At 32.2% G+C, this 16,950-nt stretch overlaps 1 protein-coding gene across 3 annotated transcripts; it reads left to right on the forward strand.

Annotated features, from left to right (window-relative positions):
• Nucleotides 1-11,538: 11,538 nt before the first annotated feature.
• Nucleotides 11,539-15,980, forward strand: LOC120191521 (P-loop NTPase domain-containing protein LPA1 homolog 2-like). 3 transcript variants are annotated; one of them, XM_039194460.1, is made up of 9 exons: nucleotides 11,539-11,822; nucleotides 11,918-12,072; nucleotides 12,948-13,282; nucleotides 13,599-13,680; nucleotides 13,772-13,955; nucleotides 14,007-14,197; nucleotides 14,291-14,989; nucleotides 15,145-15,255; nucleotides 15,528-15,980. In XM_039194460.1, the coding sequence occupies exons 2-9, from the start codon at nucleotides 11,929-11,931 to the stop codon at nucleotides 15,750-15,752; spliced, it is 1,971 nt and encodes a 656-aa protein (XP_039050391.1). In that variant the 5' UTR covers nucleotides 11,539-11,822; nucleotides 11,918-11,928; the 3' UTR covers nucleotides 15,753-15,980. The 3 variants fall into 3 exon arrangements, with proteins under 3 accessions (XP_039050391.1, XP_039050390.1, XP_039050392.1); XM_039194461.1 differs by having other exon boundaries at nucleotides 11,540-11,822; nucleotides 12,948-13,006; nucleotides 13,094-13,282; nucleotides 13,772-14,197; XM_039194459.1 differs by having other exon boundaries at nucleotides 13,772-14,197.
• Nucleotides 15,981-16,950: the final 970 nt, after the last annotated feature.

A 16,950-nucleotide genomic window follows, 5' to 3' on the forward strand; every position in this document is an offset into this window, starting at 1 on the left:
TTATATAAGTGTTACCTATTACATTATATAAGTGGTACCTAATATGTTATTGTGCTTAATAATGTTTCCAGTAATTAACCTATTTTATTATATAAGCGCTACCTATTTTATTATATAAGCGCTACCTATTACATTATATAAGCGTTACCTAATATGTTATTGTGTTTGATAATGTTTCCAGTAATTAATCTATTTTATTATATAAGTGATACCTATTACATTATATAAGCGGTACCTAATATATTATTGTGCTTGATAATGTTTCCAGTAATTAACTTATTTTATTATATAAGCGCTACCTATTACATTATATAAACGGTACTTAATATGTTATTGTACTTGGTAATATTTTCGGTTAAATGATATAACATAATATTATTGATGCCCAATAAAATAAAATATAAAAATTGTTGTCCAGCAGCTCCAAATAATGACCTTTGCTTTTTCTGATTCGAAAACTTAGACACGACTAATTCTAAAGCCTGTTTATATTGGCCTTTTGAAACTCGGGTTGGAGTTATAAAATTACACCCATGGCCATGGATGCTATCAGTTCACAAATAAATTTTCCTTGTTACAATGTCGACTCCTGTCCAATTGACGACGTCAATTTTTCTTTCAAGCGGAAATATTCTTCAAAACTGTAATCAGTTTTGCTACACTACCATTTTTTTTTTATAAATACAGTTCCAATTTAAACATTATAATTTCTTTAAATGTAGTTACATATATCGTATTGTCTATTTTTCATTAATATATAAATTTAAAATTAATATATATATATTATTTTAAAAACAAAAAAATCAATTCATAAAAAGAATCATATAAAAAATAATCCAACAAACTTAATAAAAAATGAAAACTTTAGCATAACATTTTCATTTGAACTAGTGAAAAACAAACAACTTTAACATAAATAGAATAAAATATTTATAATATGTTAAAAAGTAATTTTGTTTCAATTTAAATATGATATAATAAATTAAAAATATTTCTAATATGTTAAAAAGTAATTTTGTTACAATTAACATAAATAGGTTTTTTTATATAAATAAAATTTATTTTCTTATATTTTAAGTCGTTAGAAAAAAAAAATCAAATATGTTGATAGAGGAGAAAATTAAATTCAAACAAAACAAGAGGATATCCACAAATTTTCTGTTAATCTCTCAAACTTTAGACTATCATCATAACAACCAATCGTCAATAAAATTTTGATAAGAAAATTATTAAATTTAATAAAATTAGGCATGCAAACGAACAGAACGAGGGTATGTTCATGTTCGTTCATTTAATTTTAACTAGACAAATGAATGAATATGAACAACTAAACGAATGAAACTTTTTGCTTATGTTCATTAAGAAATGTAGCTTATTCGTGTTCGTTTATGCTCGTTCTTTTAAATGATAACCAAACACAAACGAACAAATGTAAACGGCGTATAATTTATTAGATTTATCTTTGAGATGTGAGAAAAGTTTTTATCATTCCAAATTATTTTAGGATTTATATTTTTTAATTGATTTGAATATTTTTTTATTTGGGTTTAACTGTAATGGAGTTTATAAATATTAATGGGATTTAAATTTAAATTTATTAGTTATTAATATTTTAAATGGATCAGGAGATAGAGTTGAATATAAACGAACGAACATGAACGGTCATAAATGAACGGATTATCGAACGTTAACGAATGTTAATGAACGAACGAGTCCTTTATTCGTGTTCATTTGAATGAACATAAAACCTTGTTCATATTCATTTATTTATTAAATAAACGAACATAAGCGAACATCTTGTCGAAAGATTCGCTAAATGTTTGGTGGGGACGGTTAAAATACCTGAGCCTGATGGTTCTCGACCTGACCTGACCTTATAGGGGCATGCTTTGTTTTTTTGGAATTTTGGGGCGGGCGGCCTATATAGTTTATAATTTCAAGGCGGGTTGAGGCTGACTTTAAGGTGAAAAATCATCTACCCCACCCAATTAATTTATATTATATTTAATATTTTAGATTTTTTTTATTTTATTAAAATATATTTCTTAATTATTTAAAAAATAAAATATTATAAATGTATTATTTTAATCATTTAAAATATAATAAATAATTATAAATATATTATTTTAAAATATTAATATAATCAAATAGGGTCGGTTCGAAATTTTATTCTAAAAATCGAAACAAATTTGAAATGGGAAAAAACTAAAATTTATTGAGAAGGAACAAGATCATATATAATATTTATATTTTCGGGTCGGGTCGGGTCGGATACCAACGGCCAAAAATCCAGTCCTTCTCACCCAATGTTCATCCTTAACGTTCGGTTCTTTTACACGCACATATAAAACGAAAGGTTATTCACGATTTATGGTACATATAAAGGCAAAGATTCATTTTTAGAAAATAAGATAACTATTAAGTTTTATCTAAATTTTTTTTATAATTATATATATTTGATTGTAATTCGAGTAATCATATAAAAATTTTAAATTTTACCATTAAAAACTATATTTATTTATTTATTTTATGTTAAATAAATAAAATTATTTATATATGTAATATGTAAACTTCATCCAAACAGTATAATATTATATATATAAAGAAAATAATCGTGTACAAGTTATCCCATAGGAAATTGATGATACTCCCAAGCTAATAGAAAACATGGGAGCTGCATAACAGAAGGCTACAATTACAAAGTCAATAAACTAAACGGCCCTATCGAATCATCTGCAGAGACAGACGGCGAAATGCTAAGTAACATTTTAAAATTTAAAAACTCTGGTCAAACTGTTTCAAGTGGACTTTAACTTTTAGGCAGATCATGTGCATGGGCAGTCCATAACGTAAATTGTTTTAAATAAGATGGGATTAGATCAAGTCGCTAAGGTAAAAGCCAAGGGCAAGGATGTAGCTTTGAAATTCTAGCAAGTGCATTGAAGCATGATGATAAGAAGAGACACAAACATGATTTTACTTTTACCAAGTAAATATTTTAAATATATATATATAATATAAGGATAAAACATTTAAAAAATAAATAAAAATCTAAATTTTCTAACACCCATCAATCCATCTATGATTTTACATCTATGAGTGTAGGGGTGCCAATGCTGTTTGGAGAGATTTGATCAAATCTTCTGGCCCTGACGAATTCAACAGCATGGATATGTACTTATGGATTGATAAAAACCTCCATGACCCATGCTACTTTCCCAAGGTTGGGACTGATTGGGATCTTTTGTTCGGATCGGCTATTCGGTGCCTTTAGACAAGAAGAAACCATATTTAATTTGACCCGGGATTCATAGCAGATGGCAGCATCCTTCATCAAAGCAAACGTCTTCAACATGAAGCCTCTCATGCTGCCTCGTCGATGCATAACAGTAAAGAACAAGCTCCTCGGATTACTAATTGGCTCCCTCCCCTTATTGGGTGGTACAAACTTAATGTTGATGGTGGTGGCCATTTAGAGTGTGGAGCGACTGCTTGTGGTGGTGTCTTGAGGAACCATGTCAGAAAATGGATCGACGGATTTACGAAAGCAATTGGAAGATGTTCGGTTCGTGATGTGGAACTATGGGGCGTCTATGAAGGTCTTTCTTTAGCTTCGAATTTGGACTTACATCAAGTCGTAGTAGAATCTGATAGCAAGGATGCCCTGAAGATGATTGAAAATGGTGGATCTTCGATGATACCACATATTTTTATGTGTCTTTTTCTTTTTCTTTCTTTTTGATTTTTGTTTAAATGATGGTGGCATCAATCTTAGTATTGATTATCGACCGTCAGTGATTAATAGTTATCTTATATTTTTATACTATGTCTTTTTTTCTTGTCTTTAATTTTAAATAAGAATCTCTATCATTATGACATGTTTTTCTCTGTTCTTGTGGTACATATTTTCTCTGTTCATGTGACACGATCCTTATGAATTTTGAGTACGTTTTTCGCATACATGTGGTCGTTTTGGTGCTCCACAAAAACCACCACGACATTTATTTTCTGATTGGTTTGTCAGTGGCCACGTATAGTCAGATACCCTCTCTCGTAAAAGATTGTTTGTCGATATAATCAGAATTTTGTAGTGAAACAACCTATCAGATTGTTTGGTTTGCTCACCACTCCTTTATCACTTTGTAAATTATCTCATTTGACAGAGACAAATAATTTTTAGGAAGGTTATTAAGTTCTTTTGATTGTGGTCGTCATTTTGAACGAAATATTTTATTTTTTTTCATATATTTAAGTTTAATATTTTATTTTTGTATGAATATTTTACTAACTATTATCCTTAAATTTCTTTCTATATTTTAATATATTATAATTCTAATTTATTTCATTATGAATGAAATACAGTTTCCAATCTTTAAAAAGAAAATTGTACTTGTACATCATTTTGCCATACAACGCGGTTAAGACTAGAATCTTATTAAATTTTAAAAGATTAGTTAATGTTACTTCTCTGTCACTTCATATATAATCACGCGGTTAAGACTAGAATCTTATTAAAATTTAAAAGCTCAAAGGGTTAAAAGAGATAATTGCACATAGGCTTTCAAATTATGACTTGTGTTTAAGTTTCTCCTTGAATTTTAAAATATTATATATTAATCTCTACAGGGTGATCTATTAGTTGGTTCCCAAAGTTTAAAATATTATATATCAATCCTTAAACTATTAATATCACTCTATTTCTATCATTCCAATAATGTGACGTTAATATTATTGATTAACAAATTAACTTATTTTTAAAATCATAAAATATGAACCTGTGATCTTTTAGGCGTTTTTCCCGAAAAATCATCGTTGACTGGTATATTTACCGATCTAACACCGGTCAGACTATATTTCCCGATCTAACACCCTTAGCAGTAAAGCTCGTCCCCTGAACCGCGTTATATGCTGATTTGGCGCCACGTGGGGTAAGGAGCGCCCTCTGCACCGCGCTATATGATAACATGGGATACACGTGGGTATAGCGCGGATCAGGGGCCGCGCCTTACCTGTGTATTTGCCACGCGTCAAAAAGGCGCGCCCCTGCCCCGCACTATATGTTTAATTACACTCTTACCCCAACGCTTCACACCCTAATCCTCTCTATAAATACCCCATCCTCAATCACTTTCATCACACAAAATTCTCTCAATTTCTCTCAAATTCTCTCAAATACTCTTATATTCTCTGTTTAATGTATATTTTATTATATTTTTAATATTTTATATTTAATTTATTTAAGTATTTTAATTTATTTAATATTTTACTTATATAATTTTTTTGCAGATATATAATGGAAGACGGTCTACTTCGCTTGGATGAAAATCATATATCTCGACACTTGAATAAAATTTGCATACAACTCAATATCGGCGTCTGAATAATTACTTTGAGCTTCAATCATCATTTCAACATCATCATTGTTCAAAAGTTCGAATGGTGTATAAGTTAATGGCAACAATGATGTTGGAAATCTGTTCTGCAACGACGACATTCTTCTACTACTTCCAACATGAATCTTCCTCGAAATCTTCGTTATCAGCTCATCAAGAGTTATGTTTCTCTTCAATGATATTTTAACACGCTCAATTGATACGAAAACAACACCGGTTTCATCTTCTCGAATTTCACCATCATAATAAACAATAGCTGAAAGTCGCGTCATTCTTTGAGTTTAAAAGTGCGGCAATATTATATCTGCAAAAAAAAATAACTGAAACAATGCTGATTAAATAAATAATATATGAACAAAAATATAACAGAATAAATTTTTTACACATAAACGTAAATAATTTAAATAATATAATTTTATATTATTACATGTACCGCAAAACTATTTCGACGTATATTCCCGCTTTCTAATTTTACAAACACAGAAATTAATTGACAACAATTAGTATAATATTTTTTCAAATAATCATAATAAACAATAAGTATAATAAAAAAATTTATTACAAAATTACCTTATAACAAAAAATCGCACGAACTTCTGAATCAAATATGAGACAATTGTCAGAATTATTGACTCGTTGACGGAATTGTTGTATTAATTTATAAGTTGAGAGGAGAGATGTCAGGAACTTAACCGGGGGAAAAGGGTATTTATAGCCGAGAAAAGTTGTTATAATTATACAAGGCGCGATACATGCACCGTGCCTTTTATAATTATATCCGTTAAAGGTATGGCGCGGCCCCTGTCCCGTGCTATATATAATTATATCAGAGAATTAAAGGTAAGGCGTGGCCCCTAACCCGCGCTATACCCTATGTGGCGTAAGGCGCGCTCCGGGGGCCACGCTATACCCACGTGTATTCCATGTCAGCATATAGCGCGGTTCAGGAGGCACGCCTTACCCCACGTGGCGCCAAATCAACATATAGCGCGGTGCAGGGGGCACGCTTTATTACAAAGGGTGTTAGATCGGGAAATATAGTCTGACCGGTGTTAGATCAGTAAATATACCAGTCACCAGTGATTTTTCGGAAAAAACGCCGATCTTTTAAGAGAATTCGCAAAACATTCAAAAGCAAGTTATTTCTTTAGAAAGTCTCGAGTTTAATTTTCAAAAATTTCAAGACCAATGAACAAAAATAATATTAACAGAAGGATATAAATATAATAATATCTGAAATAACCATTTTTTTGAAAAACAATTATGACTTTAATTTGAAAAATTGGAGATTTTGAATTAATTTGAATTAAACTAAAAGAGAGTCGCCATCAACCTTTAGGGTTAGGTAGGTCGAATACATAAAAATGTCTTATAAAATATTTTTTTTAAAAAATCATTTTTAAGACAAAAATTAGTCTGCGTTTACCAAAAAATCGATTTAACAGGTCCAGAAGTCAGTTACGTGTGGGGAAGGATAAGCATCCCCGCAGCGCCAAAAAATTGGTATTAAATCTTTTACACATAGTCGTAAATTGTAGAAAATATAAATCGAATATAAGGTTAGAATATGATGCATATATTAAAGTTTAATTAATTTGATTTGAATTAACTAATTAGATAAAATTCTTTAAATTGAAAAGAAATCTCGAGATTAGCAATCCTCCATCGGGAAAGCTATTCGCCTATTTCTTATATGTAAATAATATTCCCTCCTCGATAAAAATGTGTATCGAATATATAAACTGAAAATTGACATTTGCGTAAAATAACAAAAATTGCTATTTAAAACATGCATTACATCATTTGAATTAAAACTGATTAATTAGAACTAAAATAGCTTTGATTCATTTCAAGCTCTCATTTTATTCTAACGTCGTATCAGATTGCAACACTCCGATTAAGTGATACTTTCCACGTCCGTTCTACAAATGCAGTTCTTGAAAATATTTGAATAATATTAATAGTTAAGGAAATACAATAGAAACAAATGCGATTGGAAACATGTGAAATAAAATATTTACAATAAATAGAGTTAAACATATTTATTTACATATGATATAAATGGCTACATAACATGTAAAATGTTTACATGCATAAGGGACTGAAATAAAAACAAATGAATATTACAAACCAAAATACAATGGTCAAAATGAAAGTATTTGGTAATTCCAAGGACCAAAATACAAAAGGATCGAACAATAATAAAAAACAAACCAGAGTCAAGATTGAAAACATTACACATTATATCTGCAAAAAAAAAAATAACTGAAACAATGCTGATTAAATAAATAATATATGAACAAAAATATAACATAATAAATTTTTTACACATAAACGTAAATAATTTAAATAATATAATTTTATATTATTACATGTACCGCAAAACTATTTCGACGTATATTCCCGCTTTCTAATTTTACAAACACAGAAATTAATTGACAACAATTAGTGTAATATTTTTTCAAATAATCATAATAAACAATAAGTATAATAAAAAAATTTATCACAAAATTACCTTATAACAAAAAATCGCACGAACTTCTGAATTAAATATGAGACAATTGTCAGAATTATTGACTCGTTGACGGAATTGTTGTATTAATTTATAAGTTGAGAGGAGAGATGTGAGGAACTTAACCGGGGGAAAAGGGTATTTATAGCCGAGAAAAGTTGTTATAATTATACAAGGCGCGATACATGCACCGTGCCTTTTATAATTATATCCGTTAAAGGTATGGCGCGGCCCCTGTCCCGTGCTATATATAATTATATCAGAGAATTAAAGGTAAGGCGTGGCCCCTAACCCGCGCTATACCCTATGTGGCGTAAGGCGCGCTCCGGGGGCCACGCTATACCCACGTGTATTCCATGTCAGCATATAGCGCGGTTCAGGAGGCACGCCTTACCCCACGTGGCGCCAAATCAACATATAGCGCGGTGCAGGGGGCACGCTTTATTACAAAGGGTGTTAGATCGGGAAATATAGTCTGACCGGTGTTAGATCGGTAAATATACCAGTCACCAGTGATTTTTCGGGAAAAACGCCGATCTTTTAAGAGAATTCGCAAAACATTCAAAAGCAAGTTATTTCTTTAGAAAGTCTCAAGTTTAATTTTCAAAAATTTCAAGACCAATGAACAAAAATAATATTAACAGAAGGATATAAATATAATGATATCTGAAATAACCATTTTTTTGAAAAACAATTATGACTTTAATTTGAAAAATTGGAGATTTTGAATTAATTTGAATTAAACTAAAAGAGAGTCGCCATCAACCTTTAGGGTTAGGTAGGTCGAATACATAAAAATGTCTTATAAAATATTTTTTTTAAAAAATCATTTTTAAGACAAAAATTAGTCTGCGTTTACCAAAAAATCGATTTAACAGGTCCAGAAGTCAGTTACGTGTGGGGAAGGATAAGCATCCCCGCAGCGCCAAAAAATTGGTATTAAATCTTTTACACATAGTCGTAAATGGTAGAAAATATAAATCGAATATAAGGTTAGAATATGATGCATATATTAAAGTTTAATTAATTTGATTTGAATTAACTAATTAGATAAAATTCTTTAAATTGAAAAGAAATCTCGAGATTAGCAATCCTCCATCGGGAAAGCTATTCGCCTATTTCTTATATGTAAATAATATTCCCTCCCCGATAAAAATGCGTATCGAATATATAAACTGAAAATTGACATTTGCGTAAAATAACAAAAATTGCTATTTAAAACATGCATTACATCATTTGAATTAAAACTGATTAATTAGAACTAAAATAGCTTTGATTCATTTCAAGCTCTCATTTTATTCTAACGTCGTATCAGATTGCAACACTCCGATTAAGTGATACTTTCCACGTCCGTTCTACAAATGCAGTTCTTGAAAATATTTGAATAATATTAATAGTTAAGGAAATACAATAGAAACAAATGCGATTGGAAACATGTGAAATAAAATATTTACAATAAATAGAGTTAAACATATTTATTTACATATGATATAAATGGCTACATAACATGTAAAATGTTTACATGCATAAGGGACTGAAATAAAAACAAATGAATATTACAAACCAAAATACAATGGTCAAAATGAAAGTATTTGGTAATTCCAAGGACCAAAATACAAAAGGATCGAACAATAATAAAAAACAAACCAGAGTCAAGATTGAAAACATTACACATTATAGGTAATGGAAATGGAAATGAAAATAAACCATAAATAACATTTGGGACTAAAATAAAATAAACCAGAAAAAAGGCCAAATAATAATTAAATCAAATGTATAGCAGTGACTAAAATAAAAGATTTACAAATATCATTACCAAAATCAAACATTAACAAGAATAATATAATATATAATAACGGGACTAAAACATAAATACTAAAACATAACCGCTCGAAATAAAATAAGGTAAAAATTCATTAAGTGACTGAAAAATGAAATTACAAAAGAAGGGGGTCTACACTATAAATATCCCCAAAGAAATAAAATCATGGGTGAGATTTACAAAAAACATGGACTAAACAAGCTATTATCCCCTAACCAGAAAACGCGCAGAAAGCCCTTCCCCATTTGTCCACTTTCATTTAAACAAGAGGAGAGAGAGAAAAAGAGAGATTCTCTCAAACTCCTCTCGTAGAGAGAGAGGGACACCGCCTCTGGCGATGGTTAACGACAGCTCACGGTGGTTTACGGTCGTCGGAAAGAGCCAAACAACCCCAAAAGCTTTCTCCTCTCACCCTTAACTCGAAAATCAAGTCTAAACCCCCTAAAACACAACCCTTTGTCCTAGATCTAAAAAAGACTAGAGGTTACCTTCTAAAATCGAGAGCTTTGTCTCGATGGAGACCACAGATCCAATCAAGAATAAAGGTATGCCCTCCTTTTTTATGTTTTTCTTTTCTTTGTTGTTTTTTTGGGTTCTAGATCTCTCGACTTCTCTCCTTTGTTTTTTCGGATATCTTTTTTTTTTCTTCTTCGGGGTTTTTTGGCTCCCCTCTCTCTATATTTTCTCCCTTTCTTAAGATTTGATTTCCTTTTTCTTTTTCTAATGTTTTCGAGTAGATATGACAATCTCTGCGTATGGGGATGATTTCCTTAGGCTTAGGTTTTTCAGATTTCAATAGTTTCTTGGATTTGATGAGATTTTTTGATTGACTTCTTTCTTGGTCACTGTTTGATAGATTTTCGGTCACTTTAGGTACGGCTTGATGAAGATGGTGGCTCGGGAACTTGCAGTAGCAACTCATGCGACTGGAGTGATGGACAATGAAGCCTAAAGCGTCGATGAGGAAGCTGAAGGGTTCGACGGTGGTGACTGGCTTCTGAGATACATTAGGGTTTAGAAACCCTAACTCAAATATGTGTTGCTGAGTACTGGCCTGGATCGGTTCCCTTCGGGTTGGGTTGAGTGTTGGGCTTGGAACCGTGTCACCCGAGTGGGTTGATGGATTTGTATGTGGGTTCTGTTATAATTGAGTTGGGCTTCAAGTTGGGACCTGAACAAAATAATGTAATTAATAATAAAAATAACTAATAATAATAAAAACAAAAAGACACGGATAAAAATGAGTCTACAATATTAATAGATTGATAATCGGTATAGAATGTAAAAAAAATTGTTGACAGTTATCAATTACTGTGCCAATACCGACTCTAACGATGAATACTTTGGTGTTTATTGTAACATCTATTTTTTTTAAAAAAGAATTAGAATGCAAATTTTTATAATTTTTTTATAAAGATAATATTTTACTAGTTTAACTCTGGTTTAAACGTGAAAAAGATAAAAATAAGAAGAGAAAAGGGAAGTAAAATTATCTCCTTGATCATGGCTTGTAAATCAATTATGTAATTTTGTAAATCAAATTAAGTATTTCTAATTGCCTTCTATTTTATAAATGTATGAGCTACCCGCGTAGGCTACGCGGTTTCAGAATATATAATTTTCCGGCAGTTGGATCCATCAACTTAAAAAAAATAAATAATAAGAATGTGGATTTTCCATATTTATATCCTATTCTACTTTGGATTTACTTCAATTGCCACTCCTCGTTATACGTGCCAGTAGAAGGGCTCCACACTCAACCCCAATTCAGTTTACAAATATAAATACCCTTCTTCCCGATTCCTGCTTCCCTCGAAAACAAACGTAATTCTTTCTCCGACAGAAGGTGATATCAGTCTTTTTTGTTCCCCTGCAATCGTTCCTCCGATCGGTGTTTGCGTAAAGAAACAAACGACTCTTGTTTGCTCGTGTGATGACTCGATCAACAAATCGTTGTCAATGATTTCCCTCTGCTTTTCTTCTTCTCTACTTCAAACAGGATTTTCTTGCATTTCATGATTTCTAGACAAAATAAACCTTAAGAGTTCATCCTCTCTCTCGTCCGTTCGGCTGATTTCTCTGTATATAATTCCAGGTTGGATTTCTCAGCTGCTCTTCATCGATTCTCCTACATTGCGTTATTTCTAAACTTCGATGTTTTTATTTGATTTTGTTTTTATTGTTGAACTGAGATACAGAAGATGGGAGAGTTGGCGAAGGTATTGTACATACTGGCGGTCGACGAAGGTGAGACGAAGGAGGAGGCATCGTCGTTCCGATACACGCGTCCGGTTCTTCAAAGCACTCTCCAACTTATGGGCTGCAAAGCTCGTCATGCCTTCAAGGTTTTCATTTTATTCTCTTTTTACTTCTCACAATTTCGTTGATTTCACTGAATTGTTTTTTTCCCGTTTGATGTACCTTTTTAGTTTCTTCTTTTCTATTTGGTTTGATTGATTGATAAATTATAGTTATGAAATAATAAAGTAAAAATGCGGATGATGAGTTCATAGATCTGGCTTTCTTATAATTTGTTCTATACATTTCCCCTATTTTTAGTTGCTTTTAAGTTATAATGTCGAGTCAATCTATGCTAAATTTAACAATCTCACAGTAGCATTTTTTGTTTGTTTCAGTTTGTCAAAGAATAAGCATTCTGCCGTCGTCATAGATTTTTTACTGATTATAGCTTCTCATTATACCTCTAAAACGAGACGCTTGAATGAATTAGCTCTTAGGTTCCTATTTATTTCCGGAAAAGTTTTCACACTTTCGCAAATGATCAAAATCAATTAACATGAATCACTTCTGATTTGTTTCCATTTTTGTGGTCATATCCGTGTTCTGGATCTTGGTCTACCTTGTGGTCCCTTTACCTTGACTGATTTGCTTGCCTGGTGATATGCATGTTATTTGTTTTATTTTAGTTCATAATTACATTAAGCTTCCTGTCGGGAGATAGAAATCTTGATTATAATGTTCAGTGAGAGTCTGAGACTTGAATCAATTGCTTCATATAAGTATTCACATTGTCACATTGAGTTTGTGGCTTGTCATTTCGTCTATCTGAATCCTTGTCTGCTTTTATTTTATTCTGGGTTGTTGTGATATGTCATTTCATATTTAATTTTCTAGTTTCACATTAGTGGTTTTCTCTTTTGTTCCTTAGCTGTTATGGAAAGTGGCTTCTTTTGCTGAATACACTTGTATTTCTTACCAGATTAGCAAGAGGGTTTTTGAATTGATAAGAAGGGAACCTTCTTACAATTCACTGCTTCAAAAGGAACGTGTGATGTTGAATTCTGATAGTTTGAAAGGATACTCTGATAAGGAAGATGCATGTCCTACCTTTGATGGATTTCGTAGAGCAGAGGAAGGCAACAGTTTAGCTTCAATCAAAGGCGATAGAAATAAGCATATACCATTTGAGCTATACAAAAGACGTACATCGTTAATTGTTAAAAGAGAAACTTTCTTAGATGTTGTCTGTGATGCTCTGGCTGAATACAAGTATGTTGGTCCAAACCAGAGGGCTGACCTGGTTTTGGCTTGCAGGTATTGTGTTACATATCATACTTAACAAAAGAAATTGCAATAATGCATGCCACATTAATTTATTGCATGGGCATATCCATCTATTCTTCAAAATTTCATCTTTTCTTGGAAATTTCTGAAGTTGATTATGGTAGCCTGGATATGGGTAGTTCACACTTTATTGTTCTATTTTAATTGACATGAAAAAATGTTTGTAGAATATATTTCAGTAGATAGAATACTCCATCATGATTTTCTCCATTATCACAAGTATTCCATATTTTTTAAATGGAGCATGTGTTGTCCCCCTTGTAACTCTATTTGGTCTTCACTGCAGAATCCGAGAGAAGAAGGAATCTGTTACCGTGTTGTTGTGTGGCACTAGCGGTTGTGGCAAATCTACTTTGTCTGCTTTGCTGGTAAGCTTGTTTTGCACGTTAATGTTGGGAGGCAGTAGCTGCCCTGACTACATCCTCATATGATCTTAGTGCTTTTGATCATGGCACGCAGGGTAGCAGGTTGGGAATTACAACTGTGATTTCAACAGACTCTATTCGCCACATGATGAGGAGTTTTGTAGATGAGAAGGAAAATCCTTTACTCTGGGCTTCAACCTACCATGCTGGGGAGTGTTTAGATCCTGTGGCGGTTGCAGAAGCTAAGGATAAAAAAAGAGCCAAAAAGTTGGCTGGCAATTCTCGGTCACTTTCTAACAGTGAGCTAACTGACCATTCTTCAGCCAGAAAGTCTGATCCCCGACCAGTGGAGAGTAGTTCTACTAGTACCGAATTGATTGGCCTCAGACAGATGGCAGTTGAAGGATTCAAGGCACAAAGTGAAATGGTTATTGACAGTCTAGACAGACTAATTACTTCATGGGAAGAGAGGAAAGAGTCTGTAGTGGTTGAGGGTGTTCACTTAAGCCTTAATTTTGTTGTGAGTAGACATTTGGTTGATTCCCTGCCATCAAATGTGCTCATTCTCCTCTCCTTTTATTTTTAAATTCATTTATTTTATCTACATGTGCAGATGGGGCTTATGAAGAAACACCCCTCAATCATACCGTTCATGATTTACATTACAAATGAAGACAAACACTTGGAAAGATTTGCAGTTCGTGCAAAGTACATGACATTGGATCCTGCTAAAAATAAGTACGTGAAATATATAAGGAATATCAGGACAATACAAGATTATCTATGTAATCGTGCAGACAAGCATTATGTCCCCAAAATAAACAACACAAATGTTGACAAAAGTGTGGCGGCCATACATGCAACAGTTTTCAGTTGCCTCCGGAGGCGTGAAGCTGGGGAAACACTGTATGATCCCATAACAAATACAGTTGCTGTTGTTGATGAGGAATACCGGAATCAGTGTGCTGCCAATTCACTGAGCTCTGAGGGTATGTTTCAGTTGATCCAGAAAAATGGTTCTTCTAGGCGACTAATGGCTCTTCTGAACATCGATGGATCTGTGGCAAAGGCTTGGTCAGTCGAATCCCTTGAAAGTAATGGCATTCCCTTGTATGGACCTTTAACAATTGGCAAGGCCGAACCCGTTTATCTTCAGTTTGGTCCCTATGGTATTAGTACATGGCCTAGTGATGGTGGAACAAGTCATGCTGGAAGTGTAGATGAGTCGAGATTTGATGGGACTGATAATGGCAGTAGATATCAATCTTCCTGCTGCAGCTCGCCGAGGATGTCTGATTGTCCTTCAAAGGAGGTAGTATCTTACACCAATGCTTGCAGTGATCTTTGATTTGCATATGTCAAATTAGATGAAATAAAAAACAGAAGTCACTTTTATGGCTACTAATCTCAAGTTATCATTGCTCTTATACTAGGCTCGGTCTACTGATTTATTATTTTATCTTACAGCTAAAGGAGGAAAATTCGGTGTATGGCAGCGATGAAGAAGTTGATGATCCACCTGAGGTGGACAGTGATGAGGATGTTAGTGATGAAGGTGACAAACAGGTCCATGAAGAGGTATGAACTCATTGATTTTAGAGAATATTTGCAAAGGTATTGCAAACTGCTATGCCTGGAGTAGTTGTTATTAGTTCATTATAAATGTTGTTTATCAACATCTTAAGCTTGTTTAACTGATACATTTTTGGAAAGTTGCATGATCAAAATGACGTTAGGTTCTGCTGTCCAGTCGGTATAGAGTTTTGTTCGTAGGTCTTCAGGATGAAATAAGGTCTTATATACTGCTTTAAAAGATTCTGCGTGGGGTTTACTAAATTTCTGTTGTATAGGTAGGTTCTGTTGATGAAGGCTCAACAATGTCAGATGAAGAGTATGATGACCTTGCAATGCAGGACGGACAGGAGAACGCCTACTGCCCCGATAGTGAGCGTCATATGGTAATGCCATTTTCAGGGGACCAAGCAATCCATACAAGAGGGGATCAACACAACAGGAATTTGGATCTCTTCCTTGAAAGCAGAGGAAAGCAGTTTTCTGGGCCACTCTGTTATTAACCTGCAGTGCTTATGGAGAAGAATGAGATGGGATCAATGTTCAAATGTAGAAAGGCTCCCGCAGCATTCCATCCTTGGGGAATAATGGATCCATAGTCAGTGATCCAATATTTTCTGGGGACCCCCAGCGGTTTTGTTCATGGATTTGATGTTTTTCTAACTAATCATTTCGTGGCTTGTAATTTACTGGATCCTTTAATTTAGGTCAATTACATGATTAATTACTTATGTTTGTGTTTTGTTCATTTTTTCCCGTTGATTTTAAAAAACATAATATATGATCACCACGGCTGTTAAATATTATGGTTAAATTAAACATTTTGTCTATGTTATTTATATATTTTTTTAATTTAGTGTTACTTTTAATAAATTAAAATAAATTTAATCATCCAATTAAATGATGTAATGTGTTACCATTCATTTAGAAAACTAATTTTATTTCAATTTAATATATTTATTTTTCAGTAATCATAGGGTGACACATGTCACCCTTTGATTGAAAAAAAACAAAGTAAAGCAAATTAAAGTAAAAGAGATTCAAACTCGCGTCACTTATTAGAATCAAACTTGTACCCAACAATTCAATCAAATTCAATGTTTGATTTAAAATAGACAACATGATGTATATAATGTGTATCTTAGTTTATAAATATTTAAATTCATAATATTTTATAGGGTAAACTATATGAATGACCACTAAACTATTTAGCCCTTTTACTATTAATTTTTTAATTTTGTCAATCAGATCACATAGTTATTTAATTGTATCCAATTAAACCACTTGTTGTTAATATTTGACAGAAGTGATGACGTGATTGTTAATAAAATTAATATAATTATACATTTAATCCTTAATATTTATACATTATATCAATTTAATCATAATTTTAAATTAAACCAATATATTTACACTCCAATCAACCTCTTTAATTGGTAACAAAATGAGTTGAACAAGTGTTATTGCTGCTACTAGGAATTGAACCCGCTCAAAGAGAGGTTCTCAAGCAGGTTTACCATCAAGCCAAAACCAACAATTAATATTGCTTTACAACATATGTTAATAAAGGTTATAACCAATTTTTTATAAACTAAAAAAATATAAATATTTAATTTAAGAAAATATATAATATTTTTTTGGATACTTCTAAATTAAGATAAAAAAAAATATTTAAAAAAAAAATAAAAATAACATATATTT

Source organism: Hibiscus syriacus, unplaced genomic scaffold (assembly GCF_006381635.1).
Source record: "Hibiscus syriacus cultivar Baekdansim isolate YM2019G1 unplaced genomic scaffold, ASM638163v2 tig00116970_pilon, whole genome shotgun sequence".
In the NCBI taxonomy this organism is placed as follows: domain Eukaryota; kingdom Viridiplantae; phylum Streptophyta; class Magnoliopsida; order Malvales; family Malvaceae; genus Hibiscus; species Hibiscus syriacus.